A 21,059-nucleotide genomic window follows, 5' to 3' on the forward strand; every position below is an offset into this window, starting at 1 on the left:
GTGGGACGGTGGGACTGTGGGACGGTGGGACGGTGGGACGGTGGGACGGTGGGACGGTGGGACTGTGGGACTGTGGGACGGTGGGACTGTGGGACTGTGGGACGGTGGGACTGTGGGACGGTGGGACGGTGAGACGGTGGGACGGTGGGACGGTGGGACTGTGGGACGGTGGGACTGTGGAACTGTGGGACTGTGCGACGGTGGGACTGTGGGACTGTGGGACGGTGGGACTGTGGGACGGTGGGACTGTGGGACGGTGGGACGGTGGGACGGTGGGACGGTGGGACTGTGGGACTGTGGGACGGTGGGACGGTGGGACTGTGGGACTGTGCGACGGTGGGACTGTGGGACTGTGGGACGGTGGGACTGTGGGACTGTGGGACGGTGGGACGGTGGGACGGTGGGACGGTGGGACTGTGGGACGGTGGGACGGTGGGACGGTGGGACGGTGGGACGGTGGGACTGTGGGACTGTGGGACGGTGGGACGGTGGGACGGTGGGACGGTGGGACTGTGGGACGGTGGGACGGTGGGACTGTGGGACGGTGGGACTGTGGGACTGTGGGACTGTAGGACGGTGGACATGTTCCACCTGCACTTTAGGCCATTAGAACCAAAATGTATATCACATTATTTTCTTGGACTACAGCAGATATTCAGATCATATTCTCACAAACAATTGGGAATTGTAAATAGCTTCATTAACGTTTCATCACAGAAACATCCACAGACTGTGAAAAGTCCAGACTTTGGTTTGTTTTTTCTTATCCATAATCTGCTCGTTTGCAGGTTTTAATCATTATGATTATTGTTATAGCTAATATAATTCATATTCAAAACAACAGAACACACTCTGTGTAATATGTCTGCAGCTCCACATGTTACAGGTCAGATCTGTGGAGAGGCAAGCCCACTCACAGTAACAAACATGTTCTTATCTTAGCAATAAAACACATCATTATATAAATGCAAATTGGATAAGTTTAATGCCACATGATGGAAATTCCTACGCATTTCAACTGCATTTTGAAGGAAACAATCAGAGAAAATGATGTAAAAATGAAAAAGAAAAGTTGGACTCGACACAAAGTCGGAACTTTCTTTATCCACAGTTTGACGTGACAAATGATCAATCACGTTTTTCGTTGGCTTAGATTAGCAACAACTAAATGTTAGATGCAACACAGATTTTCAAATCAGATGACAAGTGAACCAAGTCAGAGATGTCATCAGAGAGAGTCATGACTCACACCTGCTGTTCACGCTGTTCACGCCCCAAACAGGAAGTGCTTTTCAGCCTCATTTTGACTCCTGCAAGATGTTGGATTTGAGCATCATTTCTCTGAAGAGTGAGTCTCATCAGGTCAGACCTGAACAGAAGGTTAAGGCTCTGAACAGAACGTTAAGGCTCTGAACAGAAGGTTAAGGCTCTGAACAGAAGGTTAAGGCTCTGAACAGAAGGTTAAGGCTCTGAACAGAACGTTAAGGCTCTGAACAGAACGTTAAGGCTCTGAACAGAAGGTTAAGGCTCTGAACAGAACGTTAAGGCTCTGAACAGAACGTTAAGGCTCTGAACAGAAGGTTAAGGCTCTGAACAGAACGTTAAGGCTCTGAACAGAAGGTTAAGGCTCTGAACAGAACGTTAAGGCTCTGAACAGAACGTTAAGGCTCTGAACAGAAGGTTAAGGCTCTGAACAGAAGGTTAAGGCTCTGAACAGAAGGTTAAGGCTCTGAACAGAAGGTTAAGGCTCTGAACAGAACGTTAAGGCTCTGAACAGAAGGTTAAGGCTCTGAACAGAAGGTTAAGGCTCTGAACAGAACGTTAAGGCTCTGAACAGAAGGTTAAGGCTCTGAACAGAAGGTTAAGGCTCTGAACAGAACGTTAAGGCTCTGAACAGAAGGTTAAGGCTCTGAACAGAAGGTTAAGGCTCTGAACAGAACGTTAAGGCTCTGAACAGAAGGTTAAGGCTCTGAACAGAAGGTTAAGGCTCTGAACAGAAGGTTAAGGCTCTGAACAGAACGTTAAGGCTCTGAACAGAACGTTAAGGCTCTGAACAGAACGTTAAGGCTCTGAACAGAACGTTAAGGCTCTGAACAGAAGGTTAAGGCTCTGAACAGAAGGTTAAGGCTCTGAACAGAACGTTAAGGCTCTGAACAGAAGGTTAAGGCTCTGAACAGAACGTTAAGGCTCTGAACAGAAGGTTAAGGCTCTGAACAGAAGGTTAAGGCTCTGAACAGAAGGTTAAGGCTCTGAACAGAAGGTTAAGGCTCTGAACAGAAGGTTAAGGCTCTGAACAGAAGGTTAAGGCTCTGAACAGAACGTTAAGGCTCTGAACAGAAGGTTAAGGCTCTGAACAGAAGGTTAAGGCTCTGAACAGAAGGTTAAGGCTCTGAACAGAAGGTTAAGGCTCTGAACAGAACGTTAAGGCTCTGAACAGAACGTTAAGGCTCTGAACAGAAGGTTAAGGCTCTGAACAGAACGTTAAGGCTCTGAACAGAAGGTTAAGGCTCTGAACAGAAGGTTAAGGCTCTGAACAGAACGTTAAGGCTCTGAACAGAAGGTTAAGGCTCTGAACAGAAGGTTAAGGCTCTGAACAGAACGTTAAGGCTCTGAACAGAAGGTTAAGGCTCTGAACAGAACGTTAAGGCTCTGAACAGAAGGTTAAGGCTCTGAACAGAACGTTAAGGCTCTGAACAGAAGGTTAAGGCTCTGAACAGAACGTTAAGGCTCTGAACAGAACGTTAAGGCTCTGAACAGAAGGTTAAGGCTCTGAACAGAACGTTAAGGCTCTGAACAGAAGGTTAAGGCTCTGAACAGAAGGTTAAGGCTCTGAACAGAAGGTTAAGGCTCTGAACAGAAGGTTAAGGCTCTGAACAGAACGTTAAGGCTCTGAACAGAAGGTTAAGGCTCTGAACAGAACGTTAAGGCTCTGAACAGAAGGTTAAGGCTCTGAACAGAAGGTTAAGGCTCTGAACAGAACGTTAAGGCTCTGAACAGAAGGTTAAGGCTCTGAACAGAAGGTTAAGGCTCTGAACAGAAGGTTAAGGCTCTGAACAGAAGGTTAAGGCTCTGAACAGAACGTTAAGGCTCTGAACAGAAGGTTAAGGCTCTGAACAGAAGGTTAAGGCTCTGAACAGAACGTTAAGGCTCTGAACAGAAGGTTAAGGCTCTGAACAGAAGGTTAAGGCTCTGAACAGAACGTTAAGGCTCTGAACAGAAGGTTAAGGCTCTGAACAGAAGGTTAAGGCTCTGAACAGAACGTTAAGGCTCTGAACAGAAGGTTAAGGCTCTGAACAGAAGGTTAAGGCTCTGAACAGAACGTTAAGGCTCTGAACAGAACGTTAAGGCTCTGAACAGAAGGTTAAGGCTCTGAACAGAACGTTAAGGCTCTGAACAGAAGGTTAAGGCTCTGAACAGAAGGTTAAGGCTCTGAACAGAAGGTTAAGGCTCTGAACAGAAGGTTAAGGCTCTGAACAGAAGGTTAAGGCTCTGAACAGAAGTTTAAGGCTCTGAACAGAACGTTAAGGCTCTGAACAGAAGGTTAAGGCTCTGAACAGAAGGTTAAGGCTCTGAACAGAAGGTTAAGGCTCTGAACAGAAGGTTAAGGCTCTGAACAGAAGGTTAAGGCTCTGAACAGAAGGTTAAGGCTCTGAACAGAAGGTTAAGGCTCTGAACAGAACGTTAAGGCTCTGAACAGAAGGTTAAGGCTCTGAACAGAACGTTAAGGCTCTGAACAGAAGGTTAAGGCTCTGAACAGAAGGTTAAGGCTCTGAACAGAACGTTAAGGCTCTGAACAGAACGTTAAGGCTCTGAACAGAAGGTTAAGGCTCTGAACAGAACGTTAAGGCTCTGAACAGAAGGTTAAGGCTCTGAACAGAAGGTTAAGGCTCTGAACAGAAGGTTAAGGCTCTGAACAGAAGGTTAAGGCTCTGAACAGAAGGTTAAGGCTCTGAACAGAAGGTTAAGGCTCTGAACAGAAGGTTAAGGCTCTGAACAGAACGTTAAGGCTCTGAACAGTCTCAGTCGGATCCTCTGATGCTCAGAACGAATCCACGAATATTCGACGGATTAATCAAGAGACGACTTCTGACCAGGCGTTTTATTCATGAAGCAATGTCTATGTGCTTGGACCAAAGTGAGGTGTGGCCCTCAGCGTGGCCCTCAGCAGCGTGGCCCTCAGCGGCGTGGCCCTCAGCGTGGCCCTCAGCAGCGTGGCCCTCAGCAGCGTGGCCCTCAGCGTGGCCCTCAGCAGCGTGTCCCTCAGCAGCGTGTCCCTCAGCAGCGTGGCCCTCAGCGTGGCCCTCAGCGTGGCCCTCAGCGTGGCCCTCAGCGTGGCCCTCAGCGTGGCCCTCTGCAGACCGGAGCAGAGAAACAGCAGGGGAGACACACCTCACACACACTCCTGTCTCACACTGTTGTCCTCTGGTCAAGCGTCCACTCTCTCGTCTGTCTCACACTGTTGTCCTCTGGTCAAGTGTCCACTCTCTCGTCTGTCTCACACTGTTGTCCTCTGTTCAAGTGTCCACTCTCTCGTCTGTCTCACACTGTTGTCCTCTGGTCAAGCGTCCACTCTCTCGTCTGTCTCACACTGTCGTCCTCTGGTCAAGCGTCCACTCTCTCGTCTGTCTCACACTGTCGTCCTCTGGTCAAGCGTCCACTCTCTCGTCTGTCTCACACTGTTGTCCTCTGTTCAAGCGTCCACTCTCTCGTCTGTCTCACACTGTTGTCCTCTGGTCAAGCGTCCACTCTCTCGTCTGTCTCACACTGTCGTCCTCTGGTCAAGCGTCCACTCTCTCGTCTGTCTCACACTGTTGTCCTCTGTTCAAGCGTCCACTCTCTCGTCTGTCTCACACTGTTGTCCTCTGGTCAAGTGTCCACTCTCTCGTCTGTCTCACACTGTTGTCCTCTGTTCAAGTGTCCACTCTCTCGTCTGTCTCACACTGTTGTCCTCTGGTCAAGCGTCCACTCTCTCGTCTGTCTCACACTGTCGTCCTCTGGTCAAGCGTCCACTCTCTCGTCTGTCTCACACTGTCGTCCTCTGTTCAAGCGTCCACTCTCTCGTCTGTCTCACACTGTCGTCCTCTGGTCAAGCGTCCACTCTCTCGTCTGTCTCACACTGTCGTCCTCTGTTCAAGCGTCCACTCTCTCGTCTGTCTCACACTGTTGTCCTCTGGTCAAGTGTCCACTCTCTCGTCTGTCTCACACTGTTGTCCTCTGTTCAAGTGTCCACTCTCTCGTCTGTCTCACACTGTTTTCCTCTGGTCAAGCGTCCACTCTCTCGTCTGTCTCACACTGTCGTCCTCTGGTCAAGCGTCCACTCTCTCGTCTGTCTCACACTGTCGTCCTCTGTTCAAGCGTCCACTCTCTCGTCTGTCTCACACTGTCGTCCTATGGTCAAGCGTCCACTCTCTGGTCTGTCTCACACTGTCATGTGACCACCTCCACCTTGGCCTCGGGCAAACTGGAGTCAAACATGCACCGTCTCCGAGGAGCACAAACCAAAATGTCCTCAACATCATGAATCCATCGTGAAAAGTAATACACGACTTTTCAAACCAGAGATGTAACGATACATGAAATAGTCTCAGAATAATACATTATATATGAAATAAACACACTAAAAACAGAGGGACGCAGTCCTTAGATCACGATCCTATTTCAGCACAGACACTTTAACATGTCCAATCTTTGGAATATGACAGTATATATATATATATATATATATATATATATATATATATATATATATATATATATATATATATAGTTGTCAGACTTCCTTTGCCCGTTGCACCCTCACAGTTTCCCGCCCTCGTCCTCGTCCTCGTCCCTCGTCAGGACCAGGTCTGGTGGAGCTGGTCTTGGCAATAACAATCAATTATTTACAGCTCCATTTACACCTCAGTCAAAGGTCTGAAAAACACCTCAATAATTGATGTGAAAGTAACTAGTGCCATGAATTAAAATGGGCTCAAAGGAATTCAATCATGACAGTGTGGCCACACCCTCGATGTCAAGGCTGACTTATCTCATTGGACCATGAGTTAAAAGGGGGAGGAGTTTCAGATCCACTGGAGTTGTGCATGGAGAATAAATCACAATCACAATCACTTCCATCCAGAGGAAATGACTTCAGAGGAACTGTTTTATGTATGTTTTTTTTTACCAGAAGAAGAAATAACTGATATAAATGATCAATCCAAAAATGGGAAGATTAAAACACAGTTTTGGAGAGAGGAGTGGCCCGCTCTCTCTTCACGTGCATGTGTGTAGATCTGACAGGACAAAGAGTGATAAACTCTGGAAAAACAGTGTGCTTCAGAAAATCCCTGCATGTTCAGACTCCCGACTGCCCAGAGACCGACTTCCCTTTCCAGTCCAACAATGTTCTTTGACACTCAGTCCTGGTCCTGGTCCGGTCCATCCTGGTCCCTGTCCGGTCTGTCCTGGTTCAGGCATGTCCAGAGGTGTCCACACGTCCCATGTTGTCTCCCTCTGTATGTATGTGTCCTCAGAGAACAATCGGATAAGTGGTATCCTGACCTCGCAGACGGAGCCCTTCGACCTGTCCTTCTCTCGCTCCTTCCAGAGCTTGTCCCACCTGCCGCCGTCCTACGAGGCAGCTGTGGCTGCCGACCTCAGCCGCTTCTCCTCCCTCAAGAAACTCAGTAGGTGCTCCTGCCCCAGGCTGAGCGCCTGAGGATGTGTGCATGATGCTTCAGCTTTCTGAAGGTGCCTGGTCTGTGAGAATGCCCAGCACCACTGTGGACGTCCAATCACACTCTTCTCACAAGGGAGTGGATACTTTTGTCAATGAACTTATCCCCAATTTAGTTTTGATAAAGTGATTTTGCAACATTTTGCAACAATACCTGTTATTGGTTATGCCAAACGCTCTTATTTTCAGACCATGCTTGTGTTTCCCTTAAACACCAAAGATATAGATCGATATTGTGTGGCGTCTACTTCTAATAACTGTGTACTCGTCAAGAACATTTCATCAATTATTATCTATTCGAAGCAGCATTATCAGAAGTCTTTGCAAACGTTCACTGTCATTTGAGTCAAATGCAGACACTACTGGAACGTGTCATTCATTTTACATGTATAAATATAAAACTGATTTTTACAAATTGTTACAAATTGCTGCAAACTAAATAACCAAACACTGGATCCAATCTCAAGTAAAGCTAAAGTTTGTGGTGGAAGCAGCGGCCGTGGCAGGCTGGCTGCTCCCTCTGTCTGAGGCAGTGACTCATTGGTATTCCCTTGTCTTGCCTTAAAACAGGCCCATTTCTCTGGGAGCAGTAACTGCCTGGCCCGCTCCTATTGATTTAGTGGCTCTGCTGGTTTCTGCTGCGTAATGAGCTCCTCATGATATTCTTTAAGTGGAACGCAAATATTCCTTAAGGCTGCAGTAATTCCATCAGGCCCACGGTCCCAGTGAAGGATGGCCTCCACCACTCGCTCTGTCAGAGTGCGCAGACGCTGTCAGACACCATTTCACAGCAAAGTGCAAAACAAGTGCCACCGCCATTGTACGAGCACAGGCATCACACCCTGTGCGCTGGAGCGGCCGCGCACCATTTACATAATACTGTCTGATGCCTGTTAAATCAGCAGCTCCTCCTTTAGTCCTGAAGAAAAACATCCTCTGGCGCCGTCCTCTCTGACACTCATTCCTTCCACAGCAAATAATTTGTGGAGGACTATGACTGTGAAGCTTTTCTTTTGCTCAGCTAGTGTCAGGTTGGTGCAGGGGGAAGGATGAAGTAGCATATTTCATTGTGCTCATAACAGGAGAGAGGAATGTTAGTGCTCATTAATGCAAATTGGTTTGAGTCTCCAGAAAAGAACACTACACAAGCGGATCATTCTCTCACGGTAGCATCACAATAAAGCTGATGTGTCTGCAGGGCGCTGGGGACTATTAGGTGCCAACAAAACATGGAGTTTTGATTGTAACGAGGGATTTCCAGCTCATGCCTGGGGCTGGAGCTGAGTGTGTGTAGACAGGTGGTCCAGACTAATGCGAAGAATCCTCTGTGAAAAAAACAAGTTTGACTTTCAAATAATACTCATTTATATCACATTAGCTCACGCTGATGTATGCGCATAATGGATCTGTTCTGAATGTTGCCATTAGCTGTGATATTGATGTTGCATTGTGTCTCCTGAATATCTTGTAAATGTGCCACCGTTTGTCTCTATGCATGTTGTGTCGCTCCAGCACTGAAGACATGTTCTGGGTGACCACAGAGAGCTGTTCAATGCATGCTCGTGACATGAGCGACAGGCGTACGCTGTGGAGACGTGAGGCTGTGATGTGGAGCATGTGCGGTGGTGCCTGCGTGCTTCACACTGTGTTCCAGCTCTCCACCCGTTCCAGCTCTCTCCACAGACTCTAAGGTGGATGTGCTGTGCTTGGCATGACCTCGACTGCAGTGCTGTGTTCAGTTCCATGAGCTATAGAGGATGTGCAGGTGGATCCAGGGGCCTCACTGCATCGTGCTGCTTCACCCCTGCTAACCTCTAACCCTGAGGGCTCTGCTGTCACTTACTCTGGTCTCTTTTGTCTCCAGGTGACAAGGACGTAGAGGAGTACTACACCCGGAAACGCCACCTGCCCGACTTGGCTGCCCGAAGCACACTGCCCCTGCATGTGCTAAAGATGAGCCAAGAACTGGTGCGTACCCACAGACGCAACATCCATGTGATGTTAGTTTTGGGAATCACCATCACATAGATGATTTTGCAAAAGTAAGACCATGGATATGTCGGGAGAGTATTTGTTGGGGAGCAGGATAAAAGATAAACAGTGGCACAGCAACAATCACATGAAGAACACAGAAGACTGGGGGGATGACACCCGAAAACAGGCCACTGCAGTGAGGCTGGACTGAAGCAGAGCAAACAACAAATCCAGTGAAGCCAGAAATGTATTAACATTCTTTTTGCTGTTAGTTACCAAGAACCATTCTTTCATTGTAATGTGTGAGCTACAGTCTGTGCCTGAATAATTTCCCTTGTAGATCAATACAGTTTGTGCAAGTATAAAGCCTCCTTCTCTGGCAGAGCGGTGAGAGCTTCCAATAATGGAAGCCATGGGTTCGATCTCTCTGGGAGGAGTCTGCATGTCCTCCCTGTGTTCCCATGGGTTCTCTTTGGGTTCTCTTTGGGTTCTCTTTGGGTTCTCTTTGGGTTCTCTTTGGGTTCTCTTTGGGTTCTCTTTGGATACTGCGGCTTCCTCCCATCAGCCAAAGACATGCATGTGTGAAGTGTTTGGTAAATTGGCCACTACGTTTGTGTGTCTATGTCAGTGTTAATCCTGAGACTGACCCCTGACCAGGGTGTGACCCGCCTAAGGCCCAAAGTCACTGGGATAGGCTCCAGTCTCCCGCCCCTCTAATGGAAACAAGCGGTAGAAATGAATGAATGAATAAAGCCTGCTACACACTACAGGTTCATTTACCCGACTCGGGGTCTGGGAGAGGCGGGGCCCGAGTCCAGAGCCTCCTCATGTTTGTGGTCAGTGCGACGCCGAGCTGCTTTGTTCTATTATAACTATAAAACATCAGCACTTCTGCAGCCAATAAAGCAGAATTCTAGAAGCCAGTGGCACAGAGGCACAAGAACCCCCTTTAAACTCCTCGTGGTGTTCTCATTCATGCAACGCCCAGTTCACAACATAATGAATCCAAATTGAAGCTTTTTTTAATAATAATAACAAATAACCAAGCTCCAAAAACATTTGTGTGACGTCAAAGGTAGCGACCCGGAGCTCTCTGACGCTGTGTGTGAGTCCAGACATCTCCAGCAGACTCAAATCACATCCATTTATTTAGACTTTTATTGTCCTCCAGGGAAAATCATTCTCCATGAACACAAAACTTGTTTAAAAGCACAGACAAAACAACAATTATTATTATACCCGAGTGCCACAAGATGGTGGCCTCCTGCTGGTGCCAGAGTCAGGACTAAACCAGGACCAGCCTCCTGCTGGTGCCAGAGTCAGGACTAAACATGGACCGGCCTCCTGCTGGTGCTAGAGTCAGGACTAAACATGGACCGGCCTCCTGCTGGTGCCAGAGTCAGGACTAAACATGAACCGGCCTCCTGCTGGTGCCAGAGTCAGGACTAAACATGGAGCGGCCTCCTGCTGGTGCCAGAGTCAGGACTAAACATGAACCGGCCTCCTGCTGGTGCCAGAGTCAGGACTAAACATGAACCGGCCTCCTGCTGGTGCCAGAGTCCGGACTAAACATGGACCGGCCTCCTGCTGGTGCCAGAGTCAGGACTAAACATGGAGCGGCCTCCTGCTGGTGCCAGAGTCAGGACTCAACATGGACCGGCCTCCTGCTGGTGCCAGAGTCAGGACTCAACATGGACCGGCCTCCTGCTGGTGCCAGAGTCAGGACTAAACATGGAGCGGCCTCCTGCTGGTGCCAGAGTCAGGACTAAACATGGACCGGCCTCCTGCTGGTGCCAGAGTCAGGACTAAACATGAACCGGCCTCCTGCTGGTGCCAGAGTCCGGACTAAACATGGACCGGCCTCCTGCTGGTGCCTGAAGATGTGAGACAGGTTCTTCTCTGACAATGTTCAAATCTAAGATAAAAACAGTTTTCTTTAGCTGTATTTGTGAGGATTGTATTTGCACTCTTCTCTTTTATGTCTTAAACTGTTTAGTGACTTCTTCTTTCGTCTTCTTCTCTGAACAGAACCCCCTATTTTTCACCCAGTGAACATTGAAGAAAAGTCAGGACAGTTTGAACACTTCCAAACACTCTTTACCTTCTGGCTTCTTCTTTTTCTAAAATTCAGCCCCAATGAACAAAAATGCATCGTGAGATTGGAACTGGCCAAAAACAAATCTTACTACTACAACAACTGTACGCTTATGTACGCCGGGTCAAGCTAGTTTTTGCTTTCTTTACCATGGTAATTCCCTCTGCTGCCAATAGATGGCATGATAACACCAACTCCTGATGAGGGAACGCCTGACTGAAAGAAACTGGTCAAAGCTGAGTTCCCCCAGTTTTACACTGCCTGTCTACTCTGCAATTAAGCAAAGTGTGTCCTCTTCTCCTGCTGGAGAACTGCTGCAGGTGATGATCGCTCAGGAATCTTGACTTTTAATTCATGAAACAACCATCTGGAAAGACAAATCCCGTGGTCATGGAGAAGATGTCAGTGTGTTTGAGAAGGTCAGATCACTGGCATCGAGCAGAGAAGAAGAAACTAATGTACTCCGGATCTGTGTGAGGAACAATGACACTGAAGATCTGTGTGAGGAACAATGACACACTGAAGATCTGTGTGAGGAACAATGACACTCTGAAGATCTGTGTGAGGAACAATGATACACTGAAGATCTGTGTGAGGAACAATGACACACTGAAGATCTGTGTGAGGAACAATGACACGCTGAAGATCTGTGTGAGGAACAATGACACGCTGAAGATCTGTGTGAGGAACAATGACACACTGAAGATCTGTGTGAGGAACAATGACACACTGAAGATCTGTGTGAGGAACAATGACACGCTGAAGATCTGTGTGAGGAACAATGACACGCTGAAGATCTGCGCGAGGAACAATGACACACTGAAGATCTGTGTGAGGAACAATGACACGCTGAAGATCTATGTGAGGAACAATGACACTGAAGATCTGTGTGAGGAACAATGACACACTGAAGATCTGTGTGAGGAACAATGACACGCTGAAGATCTGTGTGAGGAACAATGACACACTGAAGATCTGTGTGAGGAACAATGACACACTGAAGATCTATGTGAGGAACAATGACACACTGAAGATCTGTGTGAGGAACAATGACACTGAAGATCTGTGTGAGGAACAATGACACGCTGAAGATCTGTGTGAGGAACAATGACACGCTGAAGATCTGCGCGAGGAACAATGACACACTGAAGATCTGTGTGAGGAACAATGACACGCTGAAGATCTGTGTGAGGAACAATGACACTGAAGATCTGTGTGAGGAACAATGACACGCTGAAGATCTGTGTGAGGAACAATGACACACTGAAGATCTGTGTGAGGAACAATGACACGAAAAGGTGTTTTTTTTGGACAGGCAGTTCCAGCAGGTAGTAATGTTCTAATTGACTCTGATTGGATGCAGAGTTTCCATGGGTATGAATTTGTTGTGGGCAGATTCCATGGATACGGTACCAGATGATAAAGAAAAACAATGACAGCAGCACTACTGCACCACGATACATATGATATTATCACAGTTAGGACGTACATGCTCTGAGCATCGCCCAAAAATGACGTAGTGTGTGGCAGGCTCAAGGGAATCGGGCAAACTCTGTCAGTAAGGTCTGCTGCCGAGGGTCCACCCTGACACTCGACGAGGGTCCACCCTGACACTCGACGAGGGTCCACCCTGACACCTGACGAGGGTCCACCCTGACACTCGACGAGGGTCCACCCTGACACCTGACGAGGGTCCACCCTGACACCTGACGAGGATCCACCAAACAAACCAAACATAATAACTATTCTTACAAGTCACTACCATGGGATGTGACAGACCCATGACAGTCTCTACTGGTCGAGGTTTGACCAGTGTTTAAGTCTAACTCCTCTGCTCTTGTCTTACAGCACCGCGAGCCACAGCAGCACCAGATTCAGCCCCCACAGCAGTCCATGCCTCAGGCCCCGCCCCCCTCACAGTCATCCCAGCAGTCGTCCCAGCAGAGGCAGAGGCCTAGGCGTGTGCAGAGGGCCATGTCACAGGACCGGGTGCTGACCCCCCAGAGCGGCCCCCAGCAGGACTACAACATGTCGCCCAACGGTATGTCCCCATACGCCGGGCGCATCCTGTCTGACGAGCAGCTCCTGTCAGCGGAGCGTCTTCGCTCTCAGGAGCGCCTGCTACCCCAGGACCGCCACACGTCCCAGGACCGCCTCTACACCAAGGACCGCATGATGTACTCCAAGGAGCGCCTGTCACAGGAACACCTTTACCCCAAAGATAGGCACTACTCTCAGGAGCGCCTGTACTCGCAGGAGCGCCTCTACTCCCAGGAGCGCCTCTACTCACATGACCGGCTTCTGTCCCAGGACCCACTCCTTTCCCCAGACAAACTCATGATGTCCCTGAAGCGCGGCATGGTCAGCAGCATCTCGGGTGGAGGTTTCAGGGGCAGTGACAAGTCCATCTCCCGTGCCATCTCTCACACTGATGTCTTTATCCCCACCACGCCCATCATGGATCGCTACAAGATGACCAAAATGCACTCCCACCCCAGTGCCTCCAACAACGGGAGCGGAGGGGGCACGTCCGGGGTCGGCGGGGCAGGCGGGGTCCACTCCAATACTTTAGCCATGAACCAGACAACCTCCAAGAGACAGGCTTTTGCCTCCAGACGGACTCACACTGTGGAGCAGCTCCACTATGTGCCCCAGCAGCAGCAGCACCACCAGCAGCAGCCTCCGTCCCAGCACTACCGCACAGGCAGCAAGACTGAGGTGACTGTGTGAGCCGCCCGCATCTGCCCCGGTGCACTTTGGGCTACTCTGCCCTTCTGTTGCACTGCTTACTGTCTTTGACTGAGGTTTCCTGTGACGTCAGAGATGTTGGACTATCGCGAGCCAATGAGCGATCCAGACGAGCTCTACTGTTGAAGGACACGGCCCTGGCGATGGGCCAGAGAAGGTCTGCTGATGCTTCCATCCCTCTGTGTTCACTCCATTCATGGCTCGGTCATTCTGCTGTCTGTGTAGTGAGCACTACTGTGTGTGTGCGCTGCTCCTGTCTTACAAATGTGTCTGTGACCTTTTCTGGCTAATCTAAGGGCTGTGCACGGTGCAACACCACAGGGGCCGGTCCAGGGAGAGCCTGTCATCACTTAATACTATATAAATATGAGCATTTGTACCCTTCCACAGTAGCTCTAGAATCTCCATGAGACCGACTGACCTGATGTCCCGACAGATGCTCCATTCTCAAGTGGTTCTGTGGGTTACAAAGCACAATCAATAAAAGAAAAGATCCTTGAGTTCCTTTGTGTTCCAATAGTGATGGATGATGCTTGTTTTGTTCTTTAAGCGATGGCAGGTTCCTTTCTGTTGCTTCCAGTAGAAGATTGTAAATACGCTATTTTAGAAGCCGTATTATGGACCAGTCTGTACCAGTTGGACCTTGTATTAGGCTGTCTGTTTTCAATAGAATCATTCAAAACAACTATAACTCATCAGTGTTGTGAGCTGAGAGTAGAACCCACCTAACCCAGCAGACGGATCATATAGTGTGTGTGAGCTGAAGGACACAGAAGGCCATGCTCCACGGAGACATGGAGTCTGATCATGACGCTTGTCCAAGTAGGGTCAAATAAACCATCCATATTTTTGTAAAACTGTTCCTCAGTGTTGTGTGTTTTTTCCCATTTTAAATCACAAACATTTTTTTTTTTTTTACTATTACAGTAATAGTTTTCTGTTTAAAACAAAAAGCAACTGGGAGAAGCAGTAACACATTGACCTTCAGGTTCATGTGAGGTCAAATGAAGCTAATTTTAAGTGTGCGGAAAGTCAACTAGTTTAAAATAATGATAATTGTTATAGTCATAATAAGGAACCATTTACAAGTCTCACTCCTACGAGGGATAGCTATAAAGCACAGTGAGGAAAGTAAGGATTTGAACGTCCAACAATTCTGAAATGTTTATTGTAGGTGCATTTCCACTGTCAGAGACAGAAATCACATTGGATGATTTTTAAATCATTCATTTGTTATTACTGCATTTTTCAGAGCCAGAATGCTTGCTGATTGGCAGGTGTTCAAATACTTATTTATAGCAATAACATACAAATCAGTGGCGGCTGGTGGTACAAATTATAGGGGGCGCTATTTGACATGACCGTGTTTTTTTTTTTTTTTAAATGTCCAAAATTGAAATATTTAACATTGACTGTATGGATACATATTTTAAATACACATTTACAACTGAATTAATTAAGTAAACACACTTTATTTCCACTTTTGTTAATGATAATACAATGACTTCGAGGCAGATTCCATTTGTGAGAAAATACATATGACATAAAAATTACATTTTACACTTTATATGAAATATGTCATTTGAAAAGATCTGACAATGTTGGATAAAAAGTTGAGTTCTGAAGAAACACATTTTAAGATATTATTTTGAAAATGTAAAGAGTTTTAAGATATGTTCATTATATCTAAGCTATTGTCTGATACTAATTTTAACCCTGGTCATAAACATAAAAAAATGACATTATGACTTGACACAACAATCCAAACATGAAGATAAAATAAAATAGGCCTTCTGGGTAATAAGAGGCGTGGTTAAAGAGTGGAGGTGTGGTTGCAGGGGAAGTAAGAGGCGTGGTCCTGCTAACGAACCCAAGTTAGCGATTAACATCTCCAACTACACTTTTTATAAAAAGATCCAAATGCGATTCCAGTGTTGCAGCACAGATTAGGTACAGAAACAGAGACAGAAGTAAATAATAACAAAATATCATTCAAAACTTCTTCATGAAAAAACACTCTTATTTACAGCTGTAACATGGACAGAAAATATTGCACCAGTGATAATTGACATTATGTCACAATATTGCACATGATTCTGAAGCTGAATGACACATGTGGCTATGTCAGTATTGCACATGGGTATGACAGTATTGCACATGGGTATGACAGTATTGCACATGGGTATGACAGTATTGCACATGGGTATGACAGTATTGCACATGGGTATGACAGTATTGCACATGGGTATGTCAGTATTGCACATGGGTATGACAGTATTGCACATGGGTATGACAGTATTGCACATGGGTATGACAGTATTGCACATGGGTATGACAGTATTGCACATGGGTATGTCAGTATTGCACATGGGTATGTCAGTATTGCACATGGGTATGACAGTATTGCACATGAGTATGTCAGTATTGCACATGGGTATGTCAGTATTGCACATGGGTATAACAGTATTGCACATGGGTATGACAGTATTGCACATGGGTATGACAGTATTGCACATGGGTATGACGGTATTGCACATGGGTATGACAGTATTGCTCATGGGTATGACAGTGTTGCACATGGGTATGACAGTATCGCACATGAGTATGACAGTATCGCACATGGGTATGACGGTATCGCACATGGGTATGACAGTATCGCTCATGGGTATGACAGTATTGCACATGGGTATGACAGTATTGCACATGGGTTTGACAGTATTGCACATGGGTATGACAGTATTGCACATGGGTATGACAGTATTGCACATGGGTATGACGGTATTGCACATGGGTATGACGGTATTGCACATGGGTATGACAGTATTGCACATGGGTATGACAATATTGCTCATGGGTATGACAGTATTGCACATGGGTATGACAGTATTGCACATGAGTATGACAGTATTGCACATGGGTATGACAATATTGCACATGGGTATGACAATATTGCTCATGGGTATGACAGTATTGCACATGGGTATGACAGTGTTGCACATGAGTATGACAGTATTGCACATGGGTATGACAGTATTGCACATGGGTATGACAGTGTTTGTTGTAGAGTGTGACAGCAGCAGAAGGACAGACTGTGAAACGTCTCCGTCACACATCGAGGGTGGATCAGTCACTGAAGCTGCTCTCCAGAGTGGACAGAGTGTCCTGCAGGGGACAGAGTGTCCTGCAGGGGGCGACACTCATGGTCCAGCATAGATGTGAGTTTAACCAGGACCCTTCTGTCACGTTTGAAATCTTGAACAATTCTTTCATCGATATCAACCTTGAATGTCCCGCTTCTTCATAAGTGGGAGGACATGAACAACCTTACAGTACTTGTACTAGTAAGAATCCTGGGGGACATGAATAACTATTTATTATTTGATTTAAGCAAACAAAAGCTATTTTTCTATGCTGAATAGAATTTTAAAATAAGCCTAAGGTTAATAAATAGCTGCGAATTGTCCAGTATTATAATATTATTACCGATATTTCTTGAAAATATTCTAATTTCTCTGCGAGTATCCAGAAATGAGAAAATACTAAGTACAAAATCCCTTTCCTCACAGTGAGAGAGTTTTGTGCAAGAGCAAAGTACAATATAATAATTATTTAATTATAAAATATTTTATTATTATAAGAGTTTCTATATAATTAAGTTTAATTATTTTATTACATCAGTGACGACAGTTTTAATATAAAAAGTATAAGAGGTATGATACATGATGTGGGTTCAATGATGTGTTCAACCTCAAAAGAAACACTGTCAAATACAATGTACATGTTACTGTAAAATATAAGGATTAAAAAAACAAGATTTTCTCACATTGTAAACAGCAGGCGACCACTGAATGTGCTGTGGTGATTTACATTATCAAATATTATTGAATTCTGATGCTGACGCACAAACACAATGTCTCCAGCCTCCAGGAGCAGTGTGGCCCCGTTAGAGGATTTGCCCCATCCATTTGTCTGATGTTCATAAGCAATACAAATATTCCCTCCATTCTTCACCAAGTAAGCCCCTGAAGCATGTGAGGAACTTCCATGTGCACCAATGTGGAGCTCAAAGTGGTAGGCCCCTCTCACTGGTGCAGTGAAAAAGCCTGTAGGACATTTAGACGTTTAGTGTTGGTAGATGTCACATCCTGTAGATCAGTGTAATGTGTGAGTGCTTCACCTGAGTCTGGGTTGTAGGCATTTCCAATGTTTGTGATCACAAATCTGAAGGTTAAAGGGACCTGAGTGTTAAAGGGTCCAGTGTTTCCAGAGCCTGAAGCCAATAAAGATGCAGAGAAAGCCACTTGTCCAACTGAAAAAGATACATAATAAACATAAGGTCTGAACGTAAACTGTCTGTAACTAAAGGATATAGCAGTATAAATGTGGTTAATAGCAGTAGTTTGGAGCTAAACCATGGTGTTGTCTTCAACAAACTCTTTCTCATAGTTTCAGCACTCAAAACACAGCCAGGGCCAATCATCTTATTTCAAAAAGCCCAAATGAGAAGTTTAACCGTGAAACCTTGAAGGGAATGTGTTGTTGAAGCTGTAGTATTTTGGCCTGTCTCATGTATTAACACTTCTGGAAACTGAGACAGAAGTTTCAATACCAATGATCAAGTCTCACCTTGTCTGTCTCTCCTCAGGGACGCCACATGGTTTTCAGTCACGTTTGTCCGAGTCTTTATGTTGTTAAGTTCTGTGGTTTGGCCTGAAATGGAGAAAAATAAGAACAATTGTACTGATATTGCAAATAAAGCTTCATCATATCGTCTCCCTAACTTTTCCTTCAAAATATACTTGAGAAAAAAGTGGGCGTAGAGACAAATCCCTGTGTTTTAGACTCTCCACAAGTGCTGATGCCGGAGATAAACTCATACACTCTAAACTGTACAAGGACAAACATATTTGCATATACATAACTTTATACATGTTTGTATCATATGTAGTCAAAATCCAGCACAAAACAGAACCTCCATTTTCAGCCATGAATAAAAAAACATTGTCATTTTAAGTCAATATAGAAATTTAAAATGTCCAAAATATGAAGAGTCTGAAGCTGTGTTGAAGACAAAAAAAGAACAGTTCTTCTTTAAAGCGACAGAATGTAATTTTCACCACAGAATATTTCTCTAATTTCACTAATTGTAGAAGTTTGGACATAGATTGTGACCATTCTAAAATAAAACTCTTCATGGTCCAATCTTATGTTTGCTCAAATGAGAATAGTCCCAATACTAATTTTGGTATCAATTAGTTTCATTCCAATCAAATCTAAAATAAAAAATGTCAATTTCCACCATAAATAAAAATCACCTTGTTTCAGCATCAATGTGTCAATTTTACTATGACTAATTACTGCACCTTGTTGCCGTGAGTCCACATCGTTGGTCTTCATCTCCAGTGCTCCCAGTTTGGCTTCTTGTTCTCCCAGTTTGGCTTCTTGTTCTCCCAGTTTGACTCTCATTTCAGCTGCTTGTTCTAAGACATGGTGGATAATGTGGACGAGTAATGTGTAAATAAATGACTCAATAAAACAAAAGTGTTTCAAATGCAAAGAAGTGCTGAGCCTGACCTTGGTTGAGCGCGTGCAGCTGCTCGATCCTGACCCTGTGTTCAGCCAGAGCGGCGCTCATGTCTCGCAGCACAGCGTGGAGGTCTGATGGACAGGGCTGAGGCTGCTCCGGGACATTCACACTCTCAGGACCCACTTGTCTTTGTTCACTGATCTCATTGTCCTGAAGTTCAGCTCCTGACAGAGAGCAGAGCAGCAGCAGCAGCAGAACATGCAACACACTCACTCTTTCCATTGTGTCTAGAACTGTGAGTCCAACAAACGCCCTCACACTTATATACAGACTTTATTATACATATCATTTATTAACTACTGTAACTGCTCATATATTGCCATTGTTTTATCGCTCAGGTTTCACAGGACTCTAGATAAGATGAAATACTTCAATTACACAAACACGTTTATCAGAATATTTTAGGACCATGATATAAAAGGACATAATACAATACTTGAACTGTTTGATATTTAATCATTGATTCATTTATCTGTGAATGTTTGACACTCAAGGAAACTTTCCAAAGGACTAAAAGTCATAAACAAGGATAGTAAAATATGAACGGTGAAGTCAGAGATCATAATGTGTCTTGAACAGATGTTTTGAGTCTGTTTCTGAACGTGGGTGACAAGTCTGTAAAGCCATGTGACCACTAGGGATGGGCGAGACCACTGATGCTTGATTCGATCTGATACCAAGTAATACTATGGAAAATATCACGATATCGATGTGATAACGATACCAATGAGTTTTGTACTAAAAAGCATTGAAACTCCTGCATCACTTTCTTTCAGCCTCTGCTTGAACCAACAAGAACAATAAATATAAGGGCATAAAACCTAAAAACAAATGAAAATGTGTTGCAGAAAAATTAACACAATTTGTTTAAAATCTGAATTTAAAAGAATGTTTGATATCTTTGCACGAGTATCAATATTTTTCGATACCTCAGTCAGTATCGATATATCAGTATTTGGTATCGATCGGCCCATCACTAGTTTACACTGGTAAAGTTTAGTTTCTCGTCATAAACCGCTGTATTTCCAATGGTAATTAACTTGATATAACTGTATGAATAAATACATAAAATGAATTCGAGCTGACGGACTTAGCATAACAAAGCTAGCACACGTTAGCTTCAGCTGTTTCCTGTTTATTGACACGACACTGGGGTGACTTGGTCAGGTGTTAGGGTGGGCATGATGGGCACTATGGAATATGTCGTCTTTATTTCATGCTTTACAGATCATAATACAGCATTACCACAATACACTAAACAATGAATTGAAGAGTTTTGTGCAAGAGCAAAGTACAATATAATAATTATTAATCTGCAATCTCAAAGTCAAACATTACATTTTTTTGTCATTTTTTTATTATTAGGCCCGAGCGCCACAAGCTGGCGAGAGGCCTATTAGTTCCGCAAGGCCGTGCGAAGCACGGCTGCGAAAGTGCGCACATTGTGCGCACGAAATCGAGCGCGAAGCGCTCGCCCACTTCCAAACACTCACTAACGCACTCCTTCACTCACGCACGCCCCGTGCATACTAATTAGTAGTAGGAAAATGGAACATTACCGTTGTAAACGGGCAAGCCCGTGCAAAAGTGCGCACTAAACGAGCACTTTATCCCCATATAAAGCACTCATTTGCCCTAAGTAGCTCACAAATACGTTCCATCTCTTGCATGTTCCGTGTATATAAACATGTAATGCAAAAGTTGAACATTATTACTGTATAGAGGGCCAAAAACACAAAGTGGGCGGAGCCCACTCAAAATTAACGAAAGTACCCGTCAGTGACCAGGGACCCACACCATGAGGTAGGAAAGCGCGAGCGCTTTCCGAAAATATATAGTTTATGATATTTGAAAAATGGGAAACATTGTTTTTGCATCGGAATATTCTTCTTCTTTCTTTCTTCTCGGGACCAACCCCCCTATTTTTCACCCAGTGA

The 21,059-nt window shown here is 45.3% G+C and overlaps 2 protein-coding genes across 16 annotated transcripts in view; one reads left to right on the plus strand and one right to left on the minus strand.

The window, feature by feature from the left end:
• shisa6 (shisa family member 6) overlaps positions 1–14,397 on the plus strand; it is a 138,319-nt gene extending 123,922 nt beyond the window's left edge. For 6 of the 12 annotated variants that reach the window (XM_072455753.1, XM_072455755.1, XM_072455757.1 and 3 more), the window contains 3 exons: positions 6,516–6,668; positions 8,583–8,686; positions 12,636–14,397. In XM_072455753.1, the coding sequence (XP_072311854.1) occupies positions 6,516–6,668; positions 8,583–8,686; positions 12,636–13,517 (1,139 nt within the window). In that variant the 3' untranslated portion in view covers positions 13,518–14,397. The remainder of the gene's footprint in view (positions 1–6,515; positions 6,669–8,582; positions 8,687–12,635) is intronic. The other 6 variants (XM_072455760.1, XM_072455761.1, XM_072455765.1 and 3 more) reach the window with 1 other exon arrangement.
• Positions 14,398–17,237: 2,840 nt separating this feature from the next.
• LOC140368990 (complement C1q-like protein 2) lies at positions 17,238–19,639 on the minus strand. 4 transcript variants are annotated; one of them, XM_072456181.1, is made up of 5 exons: positions 19,110–19,639; positions 18,899–18,982; positions 18,162–18,245; positions 17,713–17,844; positions 17,238–17,638 (listed from the first exon to the last, which is right to left on the minus strand). In XM_072456181.1, exons 1-5 carry the CDS (start codon positions 19,342–19,344, stop codon positions 17,355–17,357), a joined length of 819 nt encoding a protein of 272 aa, XP_072312282.1. In that variant the 5' UTR covers positions 19,345–19,639; the 3' UTR covers positions 17,238–17,354. The 4 variants fall into 4 exon arrangements, with proteins under 4 accessions (XP_072312282.1, XP_072312284.1, XP_072312285.1 ...); XM_072456183.1 differs by having other exon boundaries at positions 18,899–18,961; positions 19,110–19,638; XM_072456184.1 differs by lacking the exon at positions 18,162–18,245 and having other exon boundaries at positions 17,239–17,638; positions 19,110–19,637.
• Between the last annotated feature and the right edge of the window lie 1,420 nt (positions 19,640–21,059).

The sequence above is a fragment of the Eucyclogobius newberryi genome, unplaced genomic scaffold, assembly GCF_026437365.1.
Source record: "Eucyclogobius newberryi isolate DKJ021-1_F unplaced genomic scaffold, fEucNew1.0.hap1 SCAF_20, whole genome shotgun sequence".
Lineage (NCBI taxonomy): Eukaryota > Metazoa > Chordata > Actinopteri > Gobiiformes > Gobiidae > Eucyclogobius > Eucyclogobius newberryi.

What these genes read in the sequence shown, in the direction of transcription:
- LOC140368990 (XM_072456181.1), bottom strand. Translation starts at nt 19,344, where the DNA reads ATGGAAAGAGTGAGTGTGTTGCATGTTCTGCTGCTGCTGCTGCTCTGC. An exon ending in TGTGGACTCACGGCAACAAG is followed by an intron (nt 18,246 to 18,898) that starts GTGCAGTAATTA and finishes TCTCCATTTCAG; the next exon opens with GCCAAACCACAGAACTTAAC. An exon ending in TGCCTACAACCCAGACTCAG is followed by an intron (nt 17,639 to 17,712) that starts GTGAAGCACTCA and finishes AATGTCCTACAG; the next exon opens with GCTTTTTCACTGCACCAGTG.